Source organism: Amblyomma maculatum, chromosome 10 (genome assembly GCF_055883805.1).
Source record: "Amblyomma maculatum isolate TAMU_Amacu chromosome 10, ASM5588380v1, whole genome shotgun sequence".
NCBI classification, from domain to species: domain Eukaryota; kingdom Metazoa; phylum Arthropoda; class Arachnida; order Ixodida; family Ixodidae; genus Amblyomma; species Amblyomma maculatum.
Window position 1 is genome coordinate 83,347,741 of NC_139353.1, and position 19,807 is coordinate 83,367,547.

Below are 19,807 nucleotides of genomic sequence, written 5' to 3' on the forward strand. Positions count from 1 at the left end.
ACACAAGAGTCCACGTGTTGCGTCACGTTACCAATTTTCATGGTCTGCTATGGTATGGTATGACATAGGGTGGGGAGGGGGGACATACATTGTACAACAGAAAATAAAAGACGGGTTTGTTATGAGATACGTATTAGCGAATTTAACGTTGGTTTGAGTATTTCAGAAATATGTATGTCTTGAGAGCTTAGTTCTGATCTCTCAGATACAGTACCCGACTTCCGATTTCGCCTCCCAAATCATCTCGCACCTGTTTTAATGGCAAAACGAATTCATTCAAGCGATATGACGCGAAAGCATTTTCAAATGTAGCCTAAATAAGAACAGCCAGATAGGATAGACTAATTTGCGGTTATTTCTGCATAATTGCTTCTTCCGACCGTGGAGCAAAACTTGCGCTAACGTCTCCAGGTTCCTTTCACAGCTTTCAGAGAGTAGGACACAGTTCTACGGCAGTGCCAAGAAGCTGTACGCTAACATAAATGCCTGCTTCATTGTGTCTGCGATGGAGCAGTTTTGTTTGTTAGAGTGCGCACATTCTCACCTAAGAAGTGCAGAACATGGCAGCATCTGTCATCGCAAGCTTCGCTCTCCTTCCACTCGGCTTTCAGTTATCGAACGAAGAAATATGCGTGACGAGCGTTAAGGGATTCAGCGAGGGCATTCTCATTTCATGTTGCACCCACGAGTCCAGAAATGATCACTTCTGTTATCATGGACAGGAGTTAAGGGTTACGCCTCAACCATTCTAAAGCCATACGCCCGTTTCCTGCGAGAACTAAAAGTCCTTTTTTTTCCACACATCATCGAGCAATGAAACAGTCTGCCGCCATCTGTTGTTGAATGCTGAATGCGCTGACATTGTTATGTTCGAGTGGTCTGTGAAGACGCTCGTTCTGTAACCTCTTCTGCATGAGCAGCGGTGCTGCATGTAGTATTATGGAATAATTATTTATTAAAGACATGAAAACGAGGCAGTTGTGTAATTACTTATTAACGTCACAGGGAAGAACTTGAAATTTTGTATCTGAAACACCACTGTGTGGTAAGCACGAAGTGTAACCTTTCGTCACCCATTGCGTCCACATATTTTGTTCCTCAGGAGCTGGCCATGCAGATAAGGCAAGATTAATTTGAAGATGACGTTATAGGTAGTCAAGTAAAAAGAAACTTCTCACAGATCGCACAATTTTGTACGCGCTTTTAGAAGAAGAAAATTACTTTGTTTCTTATTGGCACTCAAAGTAATAGAAATGCTCTTTAATTTTGGGCACAACATATAGGAGAGAAATTTTGGACACGAAACGGTTGCGTATGCAAAAAAAAAAAAAGAAGAAGAAGAAGACAGGTACACTACATCAGTCCTTACGCACAAGGAAAAAAAAGGTAACGAAGAAAAGGACGATAACACCTCAAACTGAGGAGAAAAAACTGGGGACGCCACTGTCCACGCGCAAGCCCATAAAGAGTGCCGGCACATCCCGTCAAGGCTTTAGTTCAGGTAACCTAAGCTAAATTAGTGTAGACACCATGAATCAGCACTCTCGCAAAGACGTAGATGGCGAACGACTGACTTGGCGGCCCTTGGTCCGACAGCGCACTAAATTTAAGACGACAGGGGGACAGCAGGCCAGACGATACTACACACGTTGTACAAAGAGTTCTTTCAGAGTTCAGCACGAGTCCTGCTCAGTCCAGGGACGACGAGGACATGCTGTACTTGGGCTCATACACATCAGAGATCTCCGGTGGCTTGTACTCCTCCTGGTCTGTGGGAGTCCTCAGTTTGATCCTTTTACAGTCCGATGGATTCGGGGGCGTGGAAGAACCCTGCTCTGGCTCCTGCTCTGGTTGTGGCTGTGGCTGTGGCTGCGGCTGTGGCTGCTCTTGCTCTTGCGGTGGTGGCTGCTGCTGCTGCTGCTGCTGCGGCTGCTCTGTCGACTGATCTTTTGTCGTAGCAACATCAGAGGCGACAGTGGTGTTGGACGAGAACAGCCTGGCCGCAATGCTGGTAGACGGCACCGTGTCTGTCGATGGGGCTGGTTGGCGTGAGAAAGGATATTTTCATTTAAACCTCAAAATGGAGCCGTCACACCATGATTAAAGGCTAAAGCGCACTTAAAACGCTCGGAAATGATTCCTTATCACAGCAAGAAATTGGTTCATATAGCCTTTCATGACCCATTACTCCTTAATTCAGCCTAACTGCTTCACTTTGCGGCTCAGATGGAAATCAATTGGCTCCAGGACTTTTGAACTAGACTTCAGGTAAATGCACCTTCTGGAGAGCATCGCTCCATCTACTGGTTGTCTGCCAAGGTGGCTCGTGGCTCAGCCACTAGCGCCACGAGCTGTAGAAACTCGGGATTAATGTATGAAACTCCACACACTTGAAGCAACATCTCTGTTCTCGACTAAGCCTTAGTTTCCGACAACAACGCGAACGCGACTGCATCAAGAACCGCGCAATGTATTGATTCGAGAGTCTGCCTGTCTGGTGCTATTTAGTCTGTGCTTATCTCCACCGCGCAGTACGTCCTACTCTACGCACCTCTTCTCCGTCCCTCCCCACCACGTACTTAAGCTGCTTAGCAACAGTTCCTTATCACTACTGAAGGAGGAGCCCAGTTGGCCTTGAAATGCCGGAAACAATCAAATTTGAGACTCTCTTTTGGTTTTAGTTTGAAACTGACGGCCTGCTACAAAACTTCCAAGGACCCTGCTCTTTCCTTCTTACTGCAAATTCAAGTCACCATGCATCATTATCTTGAGTTGTGACCGGTACTGCGAAGGTGAATGGGTCAGGGAACAGATTCTGCACACAAAAAAATGGAGCCGGGGGAGATGGTAACGAAGCTCCGCCGTTAAAGGTATGACTCGACAGTATTCATAGTGACCGTCGTTAGCGTCCATTCCCTTTGCTACTGCTTAATCAGTATTCTTTTACTTGCGGTTATACAGTCATACACAGTGCAAATTCAGGTAGGTCACCATACATCGTTATCTTGCCTTGTGACCGGTACTGAGAAGGTGGAGGGGTCAGAGAATATTAGATGCCGCACACAAAAAAATGGTAGGCGAATATGTCTACTTAGGACAGGTAGTAACCGCTGATCGGGACCATGAAAGGGAAATAACAAGAAGAATAAGATTGGGATGGGAGCGCATTTGGCAAGCACTCACAGATTATGACCAGCAGCTTACCGGTATCACTCAAGATGAAAGTGTACAAGAGTTACACCTTACCGGTACTCACCTATGGGGCTGAATCGTGGAGGCTAACGAAAAGGGTTCTACTTAAGTTGAGGACAACCCAGAGGGCTATGGAACGAAATATGGTAGGGGTAACATTAAGAGATAGAAAGCGTGCAGAGTGGGTCAGAGAAATAACTCAAGTTACCGACATTCTAGTCGAAATTAAAAGAAGAAATGAGCATGGGCAGGACATGTAGTGTGAAGAGAGGATAACCGATGGTTTCTAGGAGTAACCAACAGGATTCTAAGGAAACGAAAGCGTAGCAGGGGCGGCAGAAAATTAGGTTGGTGGACGAGGTTAAGAAGTTCGCAGCGGTGAAGTGGACGCAGCTAGCACAAGACCGTGTTAAGGGGAGGACACTGGGAGAGGCCTTCGCCCTGCAGCGGGTATAGTCTGACTGTTGATGATGATACAGTCGTAAGATAGCACATTACGGGGATGACTACCCGACGCAAATAAAAATCCCCGCTTTACCGAGGAATACGAGCGTGCCTGCATGGTCTAGGGGCACGCCTGACTCGGATGGTCCTGGAAGCTTGTATTCCAGCCTCTCCCTCAGCGGCGAAGCACGAGTTAACAGCGCATACAACTCGGCCATGCATATGCTCTTTCGGGACTTTACACAATCAGTATTTTTTTCCAATTACCATCTGCCGGAGAAATGCGCGTAGTTTCTCGCTCACAGCGTTAATCAACGCCGAACTATCTACTCAACATGGCTGCCTCTCCACCTTGGGGCATTCCCTTAAATATTTGACCAATAACACGGCTGCGACTGACAATTACTTGTATAATTTAGGATACTCCCTAGATACTCAGGTTACGATGAATGCTGTGGTAGTGGGCCCCGGATATATTATGAGGAGTTCGTACGTGATGTGCCTATCGATGACTACCCGGACCGGTCTCATAGAAAGCATCCTAGAGCACCAAAGTAGTCATAATTTGCTTGCAGGCATCGCTGAGTAGATACTTCAATTTGTCTCCCCAACAATAGTATTTGTTCTATTATCTTAAAATGACCTAATAGGAGTGAAGAACATGCAAAATTATGTGGGTTCTTTGTCGCTCAGTCATTTTTGACGTGCTGGATCACGCGAGCTGCCTGGTCTGTCAGTCATGCAGAGATTATTCACCAGAAGTGCTGTAGTAACTTATTTTATGCAACCATGATTTCAGCGCAAATGTGAGCACTGTGAGGCCTGGTGTGATATCATGGGCTGCAACTGAGAATAAATAATTATGGGTAAATGAACAATTACTAAAGCAATTTATAAACTGGCAAATGCTCTTTAGAGACATATTTTGCTGTCTGGTGTAAAGGAAGCTTAAGCCCAAATAACAGGGTACAATGTCGCGCAGAATATACAAGGTGTCCATGCTAACTTTAGCCAAGGGGCAAAAAATGAAACACTTGAGGTAGACCAGAGAAACCACCTGTATACAGCTGCCAGCCATCTGGAGCACAACGGGGAATTTTTATTTTACAATTAACTAATTAGCAACTAAAACAATTTTCTAATTTAATAAGTATTCTTTAGACAATAAATGTGATTCACAAAGTTGGAGAGCATCTTCTGAATCCCCCATTCTAATTATTTCCAGCAAAGAAAGCCTCATGTGTATCGTTTTCCAAGCTCTAAAGTAAGCCCGAAAAATATCAAAAAATGTCACGTGACTAACGCATTCATGCGCCACGATTGTGCTGCTCTCAACCTGGGTTTTAGTGAACGAAATCAGCTATAGTCTTGGCTCCACAACTCCGTTGCAGCGGCAGGCCGATATGTCTGCGGTGGTTTCTTCGGCCGCTGCAGACGGTCGGCGCACGTGACGGTGCAAGTCGCAGCGAGCTCACCGCGCTGGCTGCAACCATTAGAGAGTTTTAGCTTACCGTGATCCGCGATCCGCTACCGTGAACCGCCACCGCGCGTTCCACTGCGCATGCCCAATCTCCCTCGACGCGGATAGATGGCGCCACATACTGGATATCCGCACATGGACCTGCCGCGTCGGGACCAATGAGCTTGTTCGCCCCGCCCACGCACGGTAGAGGGTCACCGTGGCGGATCGCGGATCCGCCACGGTTACCCTCTACCGTGCGTGGGCGGGGCGAACAAGCTCATTGGTCCCGACGCGACAGGTCCATGTGCGGATATCCAGTATGTGGCGCCATCTATCCGCGTCGAGGGAGATTGGGCATGCGCAGTGGAACGCGCGGTGGCGGTTCACGGTAGCGGATCGCGGATCACGGTAAGCTAAAACTCTCTATTAGAGAGTTTTAGCTTACCGTGATCCGCGATACGCTACTGGGATCCGCCACCGCGCGTTCCATTGCGCATGCCCAGACCCCCCTTGACGCCGATAGATGGCGCCACATATTGGATGTCTTTAGATGTCGGCACAGAGACCTGCCGCGTCGGGACCAATCAGCTTGACCGCCCCGCCCACGCGCGGTAGAGAGCCACGGTGGCGGATCGCGGATCACGGTAAGCTAAATCTCTCTATTATCGCTGTCGCTTACCGCGGCAGTCTACCGCTACCGCGCTCCGCCAGCACAGCCCGCGCTGATTGGTCCCTGGGCACGGAATCCGCTGAAATTTGACAGGAACATGGCGCAATCTGTCGCCATCGGGGTGATCTGCGCATGCGCACTAACGTTCGCGCGGTAGCGGTAGACGGTAGAGGTAAGCAGTAGCGCTAAACTAAAGATCTATCAGCCTACCGCTGGGACCGGGCTGTCGAGGTGTTAATCCTGAAACCTTCTCGTCGAGGTGGTCCGCCGCTATATGCAGCTCCAGCCTCAACGACCAATCATGGGCCGTGTAGCAGAAGAAGAGACAAGATCTCGACGTTCCCACGTGGGGTACCTAGGCCTGGTCACGTGAACCCCTGCCGGACATCGAATAAAGCTATTCCACCTCGTCCTCCTCCTGTGGTGCGCAAGACGGCTAGCCGCTGTACGCAACTAGTTTATCAAATTAAAATGTAAAAAATTGCAACAGTTCAACGCTGCTGAACCAAATACTGAGCGAAAGCATTAGCTACGGGTGACCGAGCGTTCTTCTTCTCTTTTTCTTCTTTATGAACGTGCCTTAGTGGCCTATAGAGGTAACATGAATGCCAGGGTCCAAGCAGGCTGATTCTGACATAACCGTCCCATGTGAAACGAGAGACCCAAGTTGGCAGTTCCTGCCAACTGAGCCGCGGCTCCGACCGCGCCACGCCGACCGTTTGAGTTGGGAGCCCATCTCTCGCTTTTGTGTCACGTGGGGTGTTACGTCACAGTGTCACATACTGGGTAAGACGTGGCTACCGCCGCGCTACGCCATCCGCTTGAGTTGGTATAGCCCAGCTCTCACCCTAGTGTCACGTGGGGTGTAACCTCACAGCGTCACGTGGGTAGGACGTGGTTACCGCCGCGCTACGCTGAAGGCTCAAAACCTACAGTAGCATTGCTTTCGCAATGAAAGCCTTGGCATTTAGCTAGAATACCCGGTATATTATATATATATATATATATATATATATATATATATATATATATATATATATATATATATATATATATATATATATATATATATATATATATGTATATATATATATATATATATATATATATAGTGGAAAAACATTGCTCTGGCAGAAGACGACCAACGCCATCCCTACCTCTGCATTTATATATATATATATATATATATATATATATATATATATATATATATATATATACCCGGTATATTATATACCGGTATATTATATTATATAGAATACCCGGTATATTATATATATATATATATATATATATATATATATATATATATATATATAAATGCAGAGGTAGGGATGGCGTTGGTCGTCTTCTGCCAGAGCAATGTTTTTCCACTCTGTGCTGGCATACCGACTGATGCCTAATGATTGCTAGCATAATGCTTCCTTTAGCCCAGAATCCATAATGAGCATTCTTCAGCCGTGCTTGATCGTACCTTGTCTTGAGACAGCCATGTTTCTGTTGACTGATTCATCCGAAGAGTCATCAAAGAGGTCCGTGAACAAGAAGAGTGGATCCTCGGACCCGTCCTGCAAGGGAACAATGGTGTTAAATAGCTGCACCTCTGCTTTTGACGGTGAGAAACGTTATTTGACGACTTGGATCCCTAGAGCGTGTCTACTGTCTTCCGCGTGCAGTCGTTGAGATCATTGCTAATTTATATAGTCACTGTATCTAATAAATAGCGTAGACGGCGACTTGATCTTGCGTACCAGCATCTATAAATTTCGAGACTTCCGCTTGTAATGCATATTTTTTCAATTAAAATCTTACGTGGAGCAGGTATTTCAATTATTCGAAAATTTGGAACGCCATGTTGATTGCGCTTGTTTAACAATGAGTGCAAACCACCGAGAAATGATCTAAATGACAGGAGGAGTAAAGCAAATAAAGATAAATCATCCACTAATCCCTCTTTTAACTACTTAGTTGTTTCTCATTGTAACGGCGGCTCGTTAGACCGCATTCGCTTTCGGAAAAAGAAAGAAGGCTAGATAAAAACATTCAGGCCAGACTTTCCTAGTCGATATGGACCGCCCGGGTTATTTGACATGCGGGGGTGTAGAGTTGATGTTTATATTCCAACAAATATTAAACCGCAAATGCTGCACCGCGTGTAATGGATACAAATTGTAGAGGAACCATTTAAGAGCTTGTATCTCTGACACTGTTTATTCCTGTAATCCATATCGACAACATGGTAAAAGCGAGACTGTAGGAAGCGAGACCGGAAGGAGACTGCAGCCATGAAATTAGGAGACGCCTGCTTCTGGGAAAGAGAGCCATGGCTAGCCTTGACCGCCTAGTAAAGAGCAGAGATATTACACTACCAACCAAGATCCGTATAAATCGTGCTATGGTCTTTCCAGTTGTGATGTATGGATGCGAGAGTTGGACTGTGAAGAAGGCTGACCGCCGAAGAATTGACGCGTTTGAATTGTGCTGGCGGATACTCTTGAGAGTTCCTTGGACTGCCAGAAGATCAAATCAGTCGATATTGTCGACCATAAATCCTGACTGCTCATTGGAGGGTCAAATTCTAAAGTTAAAGCTCAGATACTTTGGTCATCTGATGAGAAGAGAGGAGTCGCTGGAGAAAGATTTGATGTTGTGAAAGGTTGAGAGTCACCGGAAAAGGGGTAGACCTGCAGCAGGCGCGTAGCAAGGCGGGGGGGGGGGGGGGGCTTATGGGGCTTCAGCCCCCCCCCCCCCCCCCCCCCGAAATGTTTTCGTGCTGTCATGCACCGCCGACCATTCTGGGTTTTGTCCACAATATCTTTTTCCGGTTCGTTCGAAAATACATTTCGGCACGAAGATTACGAACTTGGGGGCTACATTTCGTAGCAACGCCCATGCAGACGGAGTCACGTAAAGCCAGGAACCATTTCCGAGCACTAAGTTTCAAGGGCGTTTAGATAGCGAGCGGGCTCGTCGCGTCAACTCGCGCCGGCCGCGGAGGTGAGGGTGGACGACGAAACAAGACAGGTTTCCATTCCCGCTCAGTGTTTCAAAGGCGGTATTTCCCTCGCCTTCGACTCCCCGCTTCCTCAAAATCCCTGTGTCTCTCTTTTGGGGCTTTCTTTTTTCTCGTGCCTTCTGCGAATCCTCACCGTGCTGTAGCAGCTCTTAGAGGTACTCCCTCGCCCTTCTCCCCGTACACTATGCTCTCTCTGTGGTTGCGCTTTTTGTTTGTGGTTGTTTTTTTTTTTTTGTTTTCACGCTTCTTCCTACGCGCCGAAGAGAAGGAGCTGAACATTGACCCAGGAGCGTTTTGGTTTTTTTATTGCACCTCGTTTTTTTTCCTACACCGCTCTACGCCGCCCTACGCATCTTGCGGACGCCGGTGAGCGACCGCGACGAAAAGTCATCGAAGCGGCGCCGATGGCGGCGGAGTGACCGTTTGTCTCCTGATGAGGCGCCCAAGCCTCCTCCCCGCCACCCCCTTTTTCGGGATGGAGACGGAGACGAGCTGCCCTTTCAGACCTTAATCCCCCTTAAAACAGAAACTGACCTTGCGGGCGCCGGTGAGCGATCGTGACCAAAGGCACCGAAGCGGCACCGACAGCGGCGGAGTGATCCTTTGTCTCCTACTGCGGCGCCCAAGCCCCCCCCCCCCTCTCCTTTCGCGATGGAGACGGAGAGGAGCTGCTCTTTCAGACCTTAATCCTATTGGCACCCGCGGCGACGACCAGGTTCCCTTTTGTTTAAAGGTTCGGAGGCGCGTCGCCGATCAGCATTGACCCTGCTCGCCGACTTCTCGAAGCAGGCGGGTGAACTTCTGAGATGTAACGCCAGGGAAATGACCTCAGCCAACGGACGACTTCTCCGGCTACTTTACCTTAGTGAAGGGTTTCCACCGCCAGCATGCACAAAATTGTCATCGACATCGGAGAAGCTAGCCCTCGCCACTGAAATATGTGAGAGGAGGCTCAAGCACCACCCTCGGAAGTGGGCGGCATCTCAAGTCCATGCTTGTGCCCCGCTGAATGGACTGTACAGATTAAACTTTGTTTCCCCAGCTAGGGAACTGGGGATAACCTACCATATTTAAACGGACAGATTGTCTCCACCGAAACTCCTTTTCCGTCAGATCATTTAAAAAGTTGTATAAAACGTTTCTTCTTCACTTCTACTCCCTGGCTGCTCCTGCTCCTTCTCCTCCTTCTCGGCTTCCGAGCCAGGACCCGGGAACATCGGCCCGGCGAGAGACATCTCAGGCGAACCAAGGGCGCCCCCAGCACGCAGCGAGGTCTAATGAGGTGAAGCACCGGGGTCACTGTCGTCATGTCACAGATCGTCTGTCTTCCTGTGCTTAAATTTTACTATCTGTGATTGCACAACATGTTTATGTGTCTTGTTTGAAGCATCATATGTAGTGACTTTGCTTAGTTGCATAGATATATTGGAGACTTGTACGTATATTTAAATGCCATGTTGCGAGATTTTGTACATACATATAGTGAAGTTTGTTTCCAGCGGTAATTTTTTGCCCTTGTCAAGTTGTATCATCTCATTTATAATATTCCATTATATCTTCGCATTTGTATGTGCATATGTTTCGGAACTCTCCTGCTTTTTCTGTGCGCACTTTGTTGCGACTATAATTTCACTTAAATTACCCACAGTATACGACCGGTGACAGATGTTCCTGTGCAATAAATGGAAAAAAGGACAGCGTCATTGGCCGTTGGACGTGCACAAAAATGTAAACAAGCGTCTTGGATGACAGATTCAATAAAGCATTTCCCGTCAAAGTGTTCATTTCTTGGCCTTTACGTTTTCATATCAGCGGTATATGCACTGCTTTGCTGGTTTCGAACTGATATAGTTCTAGTTTTCGTTTAATATTTTCTGTACTCATTCAACAAACAGAATCAGGGAAGCATTGATGTCAGTTATTTCTGCCACAATGTTTGTCACATACGTTCTTTTATAATAAAGTCAATATTTTACATTTGTCTTGGCAGTGCGTACTGCGCGGCATTCAAGAATTCGTTTGCAGCACCTAATACACAATGGCTATTGGCTATTGGCTGGAATAATTCATATTTGATCCATCGACAAATTCTATATGGAGGAGGACGCGCTGCAACGTGAGCCCCCCCCCCCCCCCACCCCCCCCCCCCCCCCCCCCCCCCCCCCCCCGAGCAAAATTTCTGGCTACGCCACTGGCCTGCAGCGAACGCGGTGGTTAGATGGCATCCTCGAGGCGCTGAAGATGAAGTTATGTGATGTTAGGAAGATAGTGAGAGACCGGAAAGCGTGGCGTGATATGGTCCATTGGGTCACGAAGAGTCGGACGCGACTGAACGACTGAACTGAACTAAAGTACTAACCAAACAATTTTCAGTGGTAGTGAAAAGCGAATACATGACTCGTTTCGGGCATGTTGATTATTTTCAGGCCGTATTATAAGGTGCGGTGTTCGCGAGTAACTTGTAGTTAAAAATTTCCCACCGCTTAATACCAACTAGGAACACCTACATCAAGAACGTCTTCGTGAGGACTGTTGTGCATGGAATGGCGGTGAAGTATAGCCAATGGTCTGCGCCAAAGAAAAGCTGTCAATGCACGAAGTACTTGCGAAATCTGCCAATGATGGCGAAGCCTGCATACCATGCCTTATATGTCTCGTTACGAGCTGGGCTGGCGAAATTGTGCCTGAGAGATATATGACCCTAAATATGCAACCGTTCATTGGAAATCGTTCTGGGTGTCGTCATGCGATTTCTCGTAGCATATACAGCATACCCACTGGACATTACAACTCCTCTGGAGTTCCTGCAGATGTCCAGGATGTCCATGGGATGTCCACTGGTGTTGTGATGCTGATTGGGCACACCAGCTAGTCAGGATGTACGCTAGCTTGCGACAAGGACTCGAAGTGATGTCGTATGCACCTTCAATTGGATGCTTTTTCTTTTCTGTGGTATAAAAGGTGTCTATACTAGACTTCAAGTATCGCCTTTGTCAAGGGTTCGGTGATAAAACAGATGCAAGTCAACTTTGAAATCACGTGAGTGTCCCTAAGTAACCGTGATTTATAACGCACAAATGCATTCTAAGGCTTAGGCGCCACATTTTATTCACTCACTTTTGTGTCCGCCCCTTGCGACACTTTGTCACCATACTGCGAAGCTTACCTGAATAAACAGGCCAGCACTCCCAGATAACGCTAAAGACCGCCCACTTCGTGAAAGGCGCCATTCATATATGTCCACGTGTAAAGTGCAGCGCACGCATCAACACGTAGGTAGGAACTAGGATAGGATAATTCATATACCTAAGGTGGGAAGAGCACAAAGATGACGCAGCAGACAACGACGGAAAAAGCAGCCTCTATAGAACGCATGGGCTTCGGTGGGCGAAGCCGCAATGAACTTCAGCCTAGATTGTACTGAGCGTGATTGACGTATGTGTCTGCTAATTGTTTACTCAAAATTTTCAGTGATCTACATTTTTATTTATTTAACTTAATTAGGGTCGAGCTTCTCTGAGTCTGGCCCCTTTTCCCTACTACAGTTTGGAAAAACCAGAAATGAAATAATTCATTCTCTTGGAATTTGGGTAAACTTGTTAAATGCTCCCTTCGTCAAATCTGTCTCCTAAACTTCCGCTCCAATCCCCTCCCTGACCCACCCCCCAAAACAGAAAACACCATGAATTAATCATTACCGAAACTATTCCGAAATAAATGTTCTGGAATGATTGCGTTCTCACCCCAGAACAATACCACTCGATGCATGGATACACAGGAAGAGAATTGCTATCAAGTTTACTTGGCTCTACAATCCTAGCATGCTGAACTTTTCGATTAACTGCTTTTTTTTTGCACTAAATAAACTCTCGCTACGCTCGCCTTCTCGACCAATTCTCTAAACGTCTCCGGTCACAGCTTGTTGACCATATCGGCCATATGTTAGGGGATATAAACATTTTGAGGCGACAGCCCGGATCAGGGTCCATCAATAAATGTTTTCTCTCCGTCTCTTCCTCTAAACACCTCTTACTCTCTTCTAAATGTCGAAAATTTTGGAAGTTGAACATCGCACATCTATTGGTCACCGGTCAAGCAGCGCCAGCTGCCGGAAAGTAGGAGAAACATTATGCGAATAGCACGCGTATCGTTTGGTTCTTTGAATAGGCGGCAGCAGTTTTGGAAGCAGATACAAATGTTCGAATCACAGTGCTGAAAAGAATGTCAGTTATTTTTTAACCGAAAGTTGACAGTGTAAAAATCAGTATCCGTCTATTCTGGTGTGTGTGGTACTACATAAGTACCTTGCTGCTGGCTCACTCATCCCTCAATTTGTTCCTCTTTAACTCACACGTACTCATTGACACACAGTCGTAAGCTATCAAAACACTTGAAAGAAGGCGACCCACTCTATAACGCCCCGTGACTTGGGATATAAAGACGCCGGGAAGTCCTATTCCCAACTCAAAGGAGCTACCCGAATCGGAATCTCCTGCAAAGCTATGTGGTCTATTTCGCCTTGCGACGTCATCAAACTCCCCGATCGATTAGTGCCCGGTCATATACCCCTTGCCAAAGTCATGAATGCACGTGATGTTTGGCTCAGAACACCGACAGTGCCGGATGTTCTAGATAATGGGTCCTCGCTACTGCAATAGCAAAATTCAGGGGACACTTTTGCTCTCTAAAATGTTTCAAGAAGCCTTCCCCGCCGCGCTGGTTAGGAATTGTCTGCGAGACCAGTTGTGATTGACTAGAATTATGACAGATACAGCGCCTTTCCTTTGCTGTCAACCAATTTTAAACGCCGCTTATGCCTGCTGTACTGCGTCAATCTGTATATAGCGCTATGTGGTGCGGCGTTCGAGGAAGCGCCCAAGAAAAGGCGCCGCACGGACGCCTGGATGGAACGCCCGGCGAGGTCAGCCTCGTATATGCGTGAATCTTCTGGTGACGTCATCACCAGTCATAACGTCATGACCTGATGTGACGTCATTCTCACTTCCTGTTATTAAACATGACCGGATCCGATCGTGACGTCACGGCTGATGACGTCACCATGTGACAGCTATGCACGTCTCGAAACGTCTAACCATTACTATTGGTTAGTGATAGTCAACTATGACTCACTTTCTGAGTACTAGTTAATGTCTGGTTAGTGTTATACACCTTAACTAGTAAGTGACGGTTAGTGATGTTTACAATGACCTTTAAATACATGGGTTCCTATGGGCACCTGCTTAACTATTATTAGTCGTAAATTGTCCTGAAATTATCTTGAAAATGGCTCAAAGCATGTTCCGATATCATCTGATTGCTATTGATTAGGTATCGATTCAATAGATTGGCATATATATAAGGTATGCAGGTATGCACATTTGCTAATGGCAGTATGAGGCATTAAAGGCTTTCGCCTTAAAGCACTCAGATTCAGGGGTGCATCCATAGAGGGAGTGCTCCGAAGGGAGGGAGTCCTATAAATATGTCTGGTCACAATAGCCGGGTGGGCAAATCGGTCATTGGGACAATGCAACATTGAGAGGTCAAAATTACGCGTGGTTCTGACACATACTTGCAAGGAAGTGGTGGACCTATGTCCTTGGGCGAAGAACGAGTGTGGAACAGCCGACATCAAGGTAGGCTGGAGAGAAGGAACTGGTGGCAAGGCGGGTGCCGACGCCAGGGCGACGATGGCCTGCTGCGGCGGCGGCTGAGGCGGTAGCAGCAGTGGTGATGTCGATGGTGTCGGTGCCTCCTGCTGCTTCCTCGGCGAGAGCCTGCGCCCGGTCAGGATGGTGTCCAGGGATGCAGATGACGTCGACGGTGTCATCATGTCAGACATCTGGCCAGATCGGCCGGGGGTGGATGGCACCAGCGGCCACGGTCCCTGGTGGCGAGCAATATTCTTAACATGTGGCACTAATGTGGATGAAAGGAAAGATTTAGAGCAATGGAAAGAGTTGTCTTTTATGAGTCAAACATTATTTTACGCATGCGCACCGCCTTGCACAGGGTTCGTTTCTAGCAAGAATTATGGTTATGGTTCTACTGGAAACTATGTCAACGTTGCATGTGGTAGACAGCTGCAATCGCACAACGTTAGTGAGATTCTCAAGAAAGGCATCATACACAATGGACAAATGTTGGAAATTCGAGACACATCTACTGTGTTTCTCCGGTTATGTGGTCTAGGTTGGCCTGGTAGCGGACGCGCAGGACAGGTAGGCTGCCAGGTTGATGCAGCGCACGAGATATACCTCTACTTCAGTAAGCTTACATTTATTTTTGTTGCTATAAGCTTCATTGTCGGAAAGAGCGAAAACGTCTAGTTGTGTTTGCGGTAGACATGTGCTGGGATGATGAAAGCCGGCACGTGAATGGATCCTCCGTCACAGTATGGGCCTAACTCTCTTTCCGCACGAAATGACAAAATGCAGCATTCTGTGCGGCGCTGAGGTTGGTTCTATTCTTGAAAAAGTACTCGGGAATGGTACGGCGTGCGCGGCCCTAATTCAAGCGTTGTGACAATTACCCGAAAATTCTTCGAAAACTTAAGGATCGGTGCGATTCTAATAATATTGGAAATATTATTCGATAATATTGGAAATGCACTATTTGATTGGGTCACCGAACCGAATAAGAGGACATTCGAGTCGCTTTTCTAAACACTCGAATATTCGCACGCAAAGATTAATTCACTTTCGGAAACCCTACACGTGACGTTACATTTCAGAAGCTATATCTTCACCTACCTATAAACAACCCTATCCCCTGCAGTGCCCTATTCTTTTCTGCATTAAAGCCAGGACTTTTGTGGTTTGTCTCTGCTTGTTTTCGCGAATATATATGACGTTGGATTGAACATGCAGAGAGAGAGAGTGTAAACTTTAATTGTTAAACGGAATAGCGTGGGTGGTTTCCTCAGTCCAGGAAACCATTGGCCTGGGCTGTCTCCCGAGCCCTGGTGAGCAGGCTGCGCTGCTCAGAGACACCCATGTGGGCCAGCTCTGCCTCCCGCTCCGCTTGGCTGAGCGCTCGAGCTTTATATTTCTCTAATTGCTCTTTGCAGTTCCATATCATGTGAAGGATGTCCGAGACTTCACCGCATGCAGTGCATGTGTTATTTTTGAATTTTTCGGGCCAGATTTTGTGGTACTTTGCTAGGTTTGGGAATGTCCTAGCCTGTATGTTCCTCCAGGTTACTACATGCACTGAGTCTTGAAACTAAAATGTGGGCTCCACATCGGCTATGTGCGGAGCAGAAACTGATAGAGGTAATGTTGTGGGAGAGAAAGGGAACTGTGTGAGTCAAGCAACAAAAATGTAGACTGGTATCCTAGCCAAAATCAAGAAAAGAAGAGGTGCGCAACACATGCAATGCGAAGGCAAGGTACCCAATGGTCCGTAAGGGTTCCAAGAGTAGGCAAGTGTATCAAGGGGCAGCAGAAAGCTAAATTGGCGGATGGGATTACGGTCCGCTTTAGCAGGACACGATACATTGGCGGATATATCGCGTAGTGAAGAGGCCCCGACAGCTAGCACGCTGGGCATACAAACCACCCTCTCTGACCACTAATAACGTCGGTGTTCATCGCTGATCTGACAATAGTATGCATGGTGGAAGCTATGGGTCCCTTATATCAACCGTAGCAGTAGCAGCGTTGGCTATGACGATGGCAAAACGACATCCTAAATTCTGAGCTCACAATCTGGAGTTACAATAAAACTATTCTGGCGTATATATATTCGAATAAGTGCCGTAATTTTCTTTATACTGACTAATGGGTTTTGATTACTTAAAAGTACGAACACAACTTGCCTGGTCAATGATGGCAGAACTCGGCGCCGAAGAAGGCACAGAGGCTGCCGAAGAGCCGCCCGCCAGGGTCGCGGCTGCCGCGGAGGCAGCATCGGGTGGAGGGCTCGAGGGGGCGCCGGCGGTCCTATCAAGCAGCGTGCGGAGCTTGGCACGCTCTTTCTCCAGAGCCGTGTGGAGCTTGTTGTTCTCGGTGCGGAAGAACGACACGCGCCCCATGAGGGCCTGCGGTCACAGTAAGCGACACGCAGCATGAAGACCGGAGCGCCCGTTGAACGCTGAGGAACTGCATGGTACTCCCATTGCAGCTGCTTTTGTAAAGAGAATGCCTCTACGATTATTATGCCTTCTCAACCAGGTGTTTGACCACCGCAGCCGTGTGTACTTTCTGGATTGCGTGCTATTACTCTTCATGGTGCAACAAAGGCACTTCACAAGATGTCGGGATGTCACTTAGCCAGTGATATTAAAGCCCCGTAATTTTCTATATTCACACTGACTCCTTAGGACGTAGTGCTAGTATTGCTAAGCTACAGGTAAAAAACAACGGTAATTAGAAAATACAAACAATAGTATTACCTCTAATACATTATCAATAAGATGTCGGGTTTCAAGGATGGTACGAACTTAGTGATAGATCGAAAGCTCTGATTGTTGCAGCGATAGCCTCTGTAGCAACGCCTTTTCAATCGGCAGTTTCATAATTCTTAAAAATAATATAATTTCTTCACAGGAATAACAATAATTGGTTCACAAGGAGGGAAAGGAGCAGTAACTGTCACACGTGCTCTGTGGACACCTGACCCGAGCCGTAAGGGAAGGGAGGAAGGTGGGAGTGAAAGTGGATTTAACGTCCTTTATTGAAAAGGAAGGCTCATGGCCAAGGAGGGGGGTAAAGGGGAGTAGGTAGAATCTTCATTGTTTGCACAGGTTGTCACTCAAATCATATTGTTCTAACCAGGCCACTCAGGGAGCCATACTCTGCAAATATCATTTGTGTTAGCATCAGTTCCTAGAAGGGAACAATAGTTCAGGCTGTAGGGTTAAATCTCGGAGCGTCGAGTAGAAAAAGCAGGGAAATCCCAAAGCAGATGAGATATGCCGCCGCGCGTTAGAGTCGTTCAGTGGGGGCACGTAATCACTTCTTCTGTATACTGACGCCAGCGGGCCATAAGTGGCGTGTAAGCCGCATGGGCGATGAGCTTATTCAAGACAATTCTTGACTTCGGGCGAGGTTTTTTGCGTAAAAGGTGTGTCTGGTGTGACCACCTGCATGCAATGCTGACCGAGGCTACGAAAACTGTTGAAATAGAGAAAAAGGAGCCGATTTCAGCGCACGTTAAAGATCCCCAGGTGGTCGAAATTACTCCGGAGCCGTCCACTACGGCTCTTCTTTATCTCTTTCCACTTTCACTCGCACCTTCTTTCCTTCCCTTACGGCGCGGTTGAGGTGTCCACAGGAAACAAGTGAGGCAGTTACCGTGTCTTTCCCTTCCTATAAATCAATCAATCAGGCAGCGGGGTGGCTTAGCTGCAGAGCCAGTTGCAGGCCCGTGCATTTTCTTTTCCTTCTTCCTACAGCCAAAACAACAACGCTGAAATCGCAGAGCACACGGAGGCCTCTTCATTTCGCCTCCATCGAAGCGCAGCCGCCGCGGTCGGGATCGAGCCCGGGTACTCCGGCACAGTAGTTGGGCGTCTTACCACTGCACCATCCTGGCGGGGCCTTTCTTGATTGCAAAAATCAATTTTATCTTATTTTCCCTTTTGAAAGAAGACGGGACTAAAAGCCGTTAACGCCTCGCAGTAGTCCCCGCCCTCCTAGCTGTGCCAAGAAATGTCGGTGCAGTATACGGCATCAGTATCATGCGGTGTTGCGCAAGCAAGGGCACAAAGACACATGAACCATAACGACAGCAGGCCATTTGGCTACCCAGATGAAGGGGAAGATAGGACGATGCATACACACTAGATCACGTCTTTTTTGACGAGGAAAACGTGTGAGCGATATTTTAAAAAATGCACGAGTAACCTCTTGATTGCCGGTTTGGTTTTGTTTATCGGGTTTAACACCCCAAAGCGACTCGGGCTATGAGAGATGCCCGTTGTGAAGGGCTTAAGAAATTCCTTTGATTGCTAATTATTGGTCAACGCGGTTTAACTGTCTAAAATTACGAGCACATTTAGTACATTTAGGAATACGAGTAATTAAAATGCTATCAATACCCACTGCTACTAATAATGCTACTGAAGGTACGCTACTGCTACGACTGTCATTATCGCTACAACTGTAGGATAATGACTGCAATTATAGGTACAAAGTACAACGCAGTTATCGGCTACACTGTACCACATGGATAGGTGGCTAGAGATGAGCCATCGCTTATTTCGCCTCGCTTATTTATGCCTATATTATCTCTCACGCACTCATCAGCATTAAGTCGCAAGCTGCCAGCTCATGTGAAAGTCCATCCATGTATAGATATTCCTGCGTGGCCGAGAAGCAGGATCGTGTCACACCGCATGGTGACGCTAACTATGCTTGGCATCCCTGGTTGTGAGCCTGCTGTATATGCGCACGTCCAAATGTACAGCCCTGCACTGCCCAAAGCATCTCCGCAGCTACAATGAAAGGCGGGACACTGATTGCACGCGATACGTACAGCGCATTCGCGCACGGTCTATACGCACACGGTTGTCGAAGTCCAGCTCAGACATTCGGCGGCCCACTTTGTCCAGCCGCAGCCGCAAAGCGCGCAGGGCCGTGCGCATCACCCGGGTGCTGTCGCCGACCGTCCTGCCGCCTCGCACGGAGCTCTTGGCCCCCGCGCTGACGCCGGCGGCGTCCGTGCCCGTGCCCTTGTCGCTGGTGCTGATGCGGGCTGCGACGGTTCTCGCGCCCTTGTCACTGGTGGCCTCTCCGCCGGTGGCACCCTGGGCCTCACTGGAATCTGATGCGGTTTCCTGCATGGTCGATGACTACCTGCCTGCCTTCGGAGGCGGCATCCAAGACGATAATCAGCACAACAAGCATGACGAGACAGTTTCAAAGCCTAGTCAGAAAAAAAAAAAAGATCTGGTCTCAGATGTATCTTAATAGGAGAATGGCGAAAACCCTTCATCTTCTATCATTTACCTCTCATGGTTTGCCTATTATTGGCCTTCGTTGCAGTGATATATGCAATTGATTTACAGGAAAGGGAAGGC

The 19,807-nt window shown here is 47.5% G+C and overlaps 1 protein-coding gene across 1 annotated transcript; it reads right to left on the bottom strand.

The window, feature by feature from the left end:
- Nucleotides 1–1,689: 1,689 nt before the first annotated feature.
- Nucleotides 1,690–19,570, bottom strand: LOC146176896 (uncharacterized). Its single transcript, XM_084581419.1, has 5 exons — nucleotides 19,292–19,570; nucleotides 16,643–16,825; nucleotides 14,357–14,689; nucleotides 7,228–7,336; nucleotides 1,690–2,039 (listed from the first exon to the last, which is right to left on the bottom strand). Exons 1-5 carry the CDS (start codon nucleotides 19,568–19,570, stop codon nucleotides 1,690–1,692), a joined length of 1,254 nt encoding a protein of 417 aa, XP_084437545.1.
- Between the last annotated feature and the right edge of the window lie 237 nt (nucleotides 19,571–19,807).

Bases quoted from the DNA above. Each gene is read 5' to 3' on its own strand.
- LOC146176896 (XM_084581419.1), bottom strand. From the start codon at position 19,570: ATGCAGGAAACCGCATCAGATTCCAGTGAGGCCCAGGGTGCCACCGGC. The intron at 14,690-16,642 runs GTGCCTTCTTCG...CCACATGTTAAG, and splicing joins GCGGCTCTTCGGCAGCCTCT to AATATTGCTCGCCACCAGGG. The intron at 7,337-14,356 runs GTATGTGTCAGA...GTTCCCTTGCAG, and splicing joins GGTCCACCACTTCCTTGCAA to GACGGGTCCGAGGATCCACT.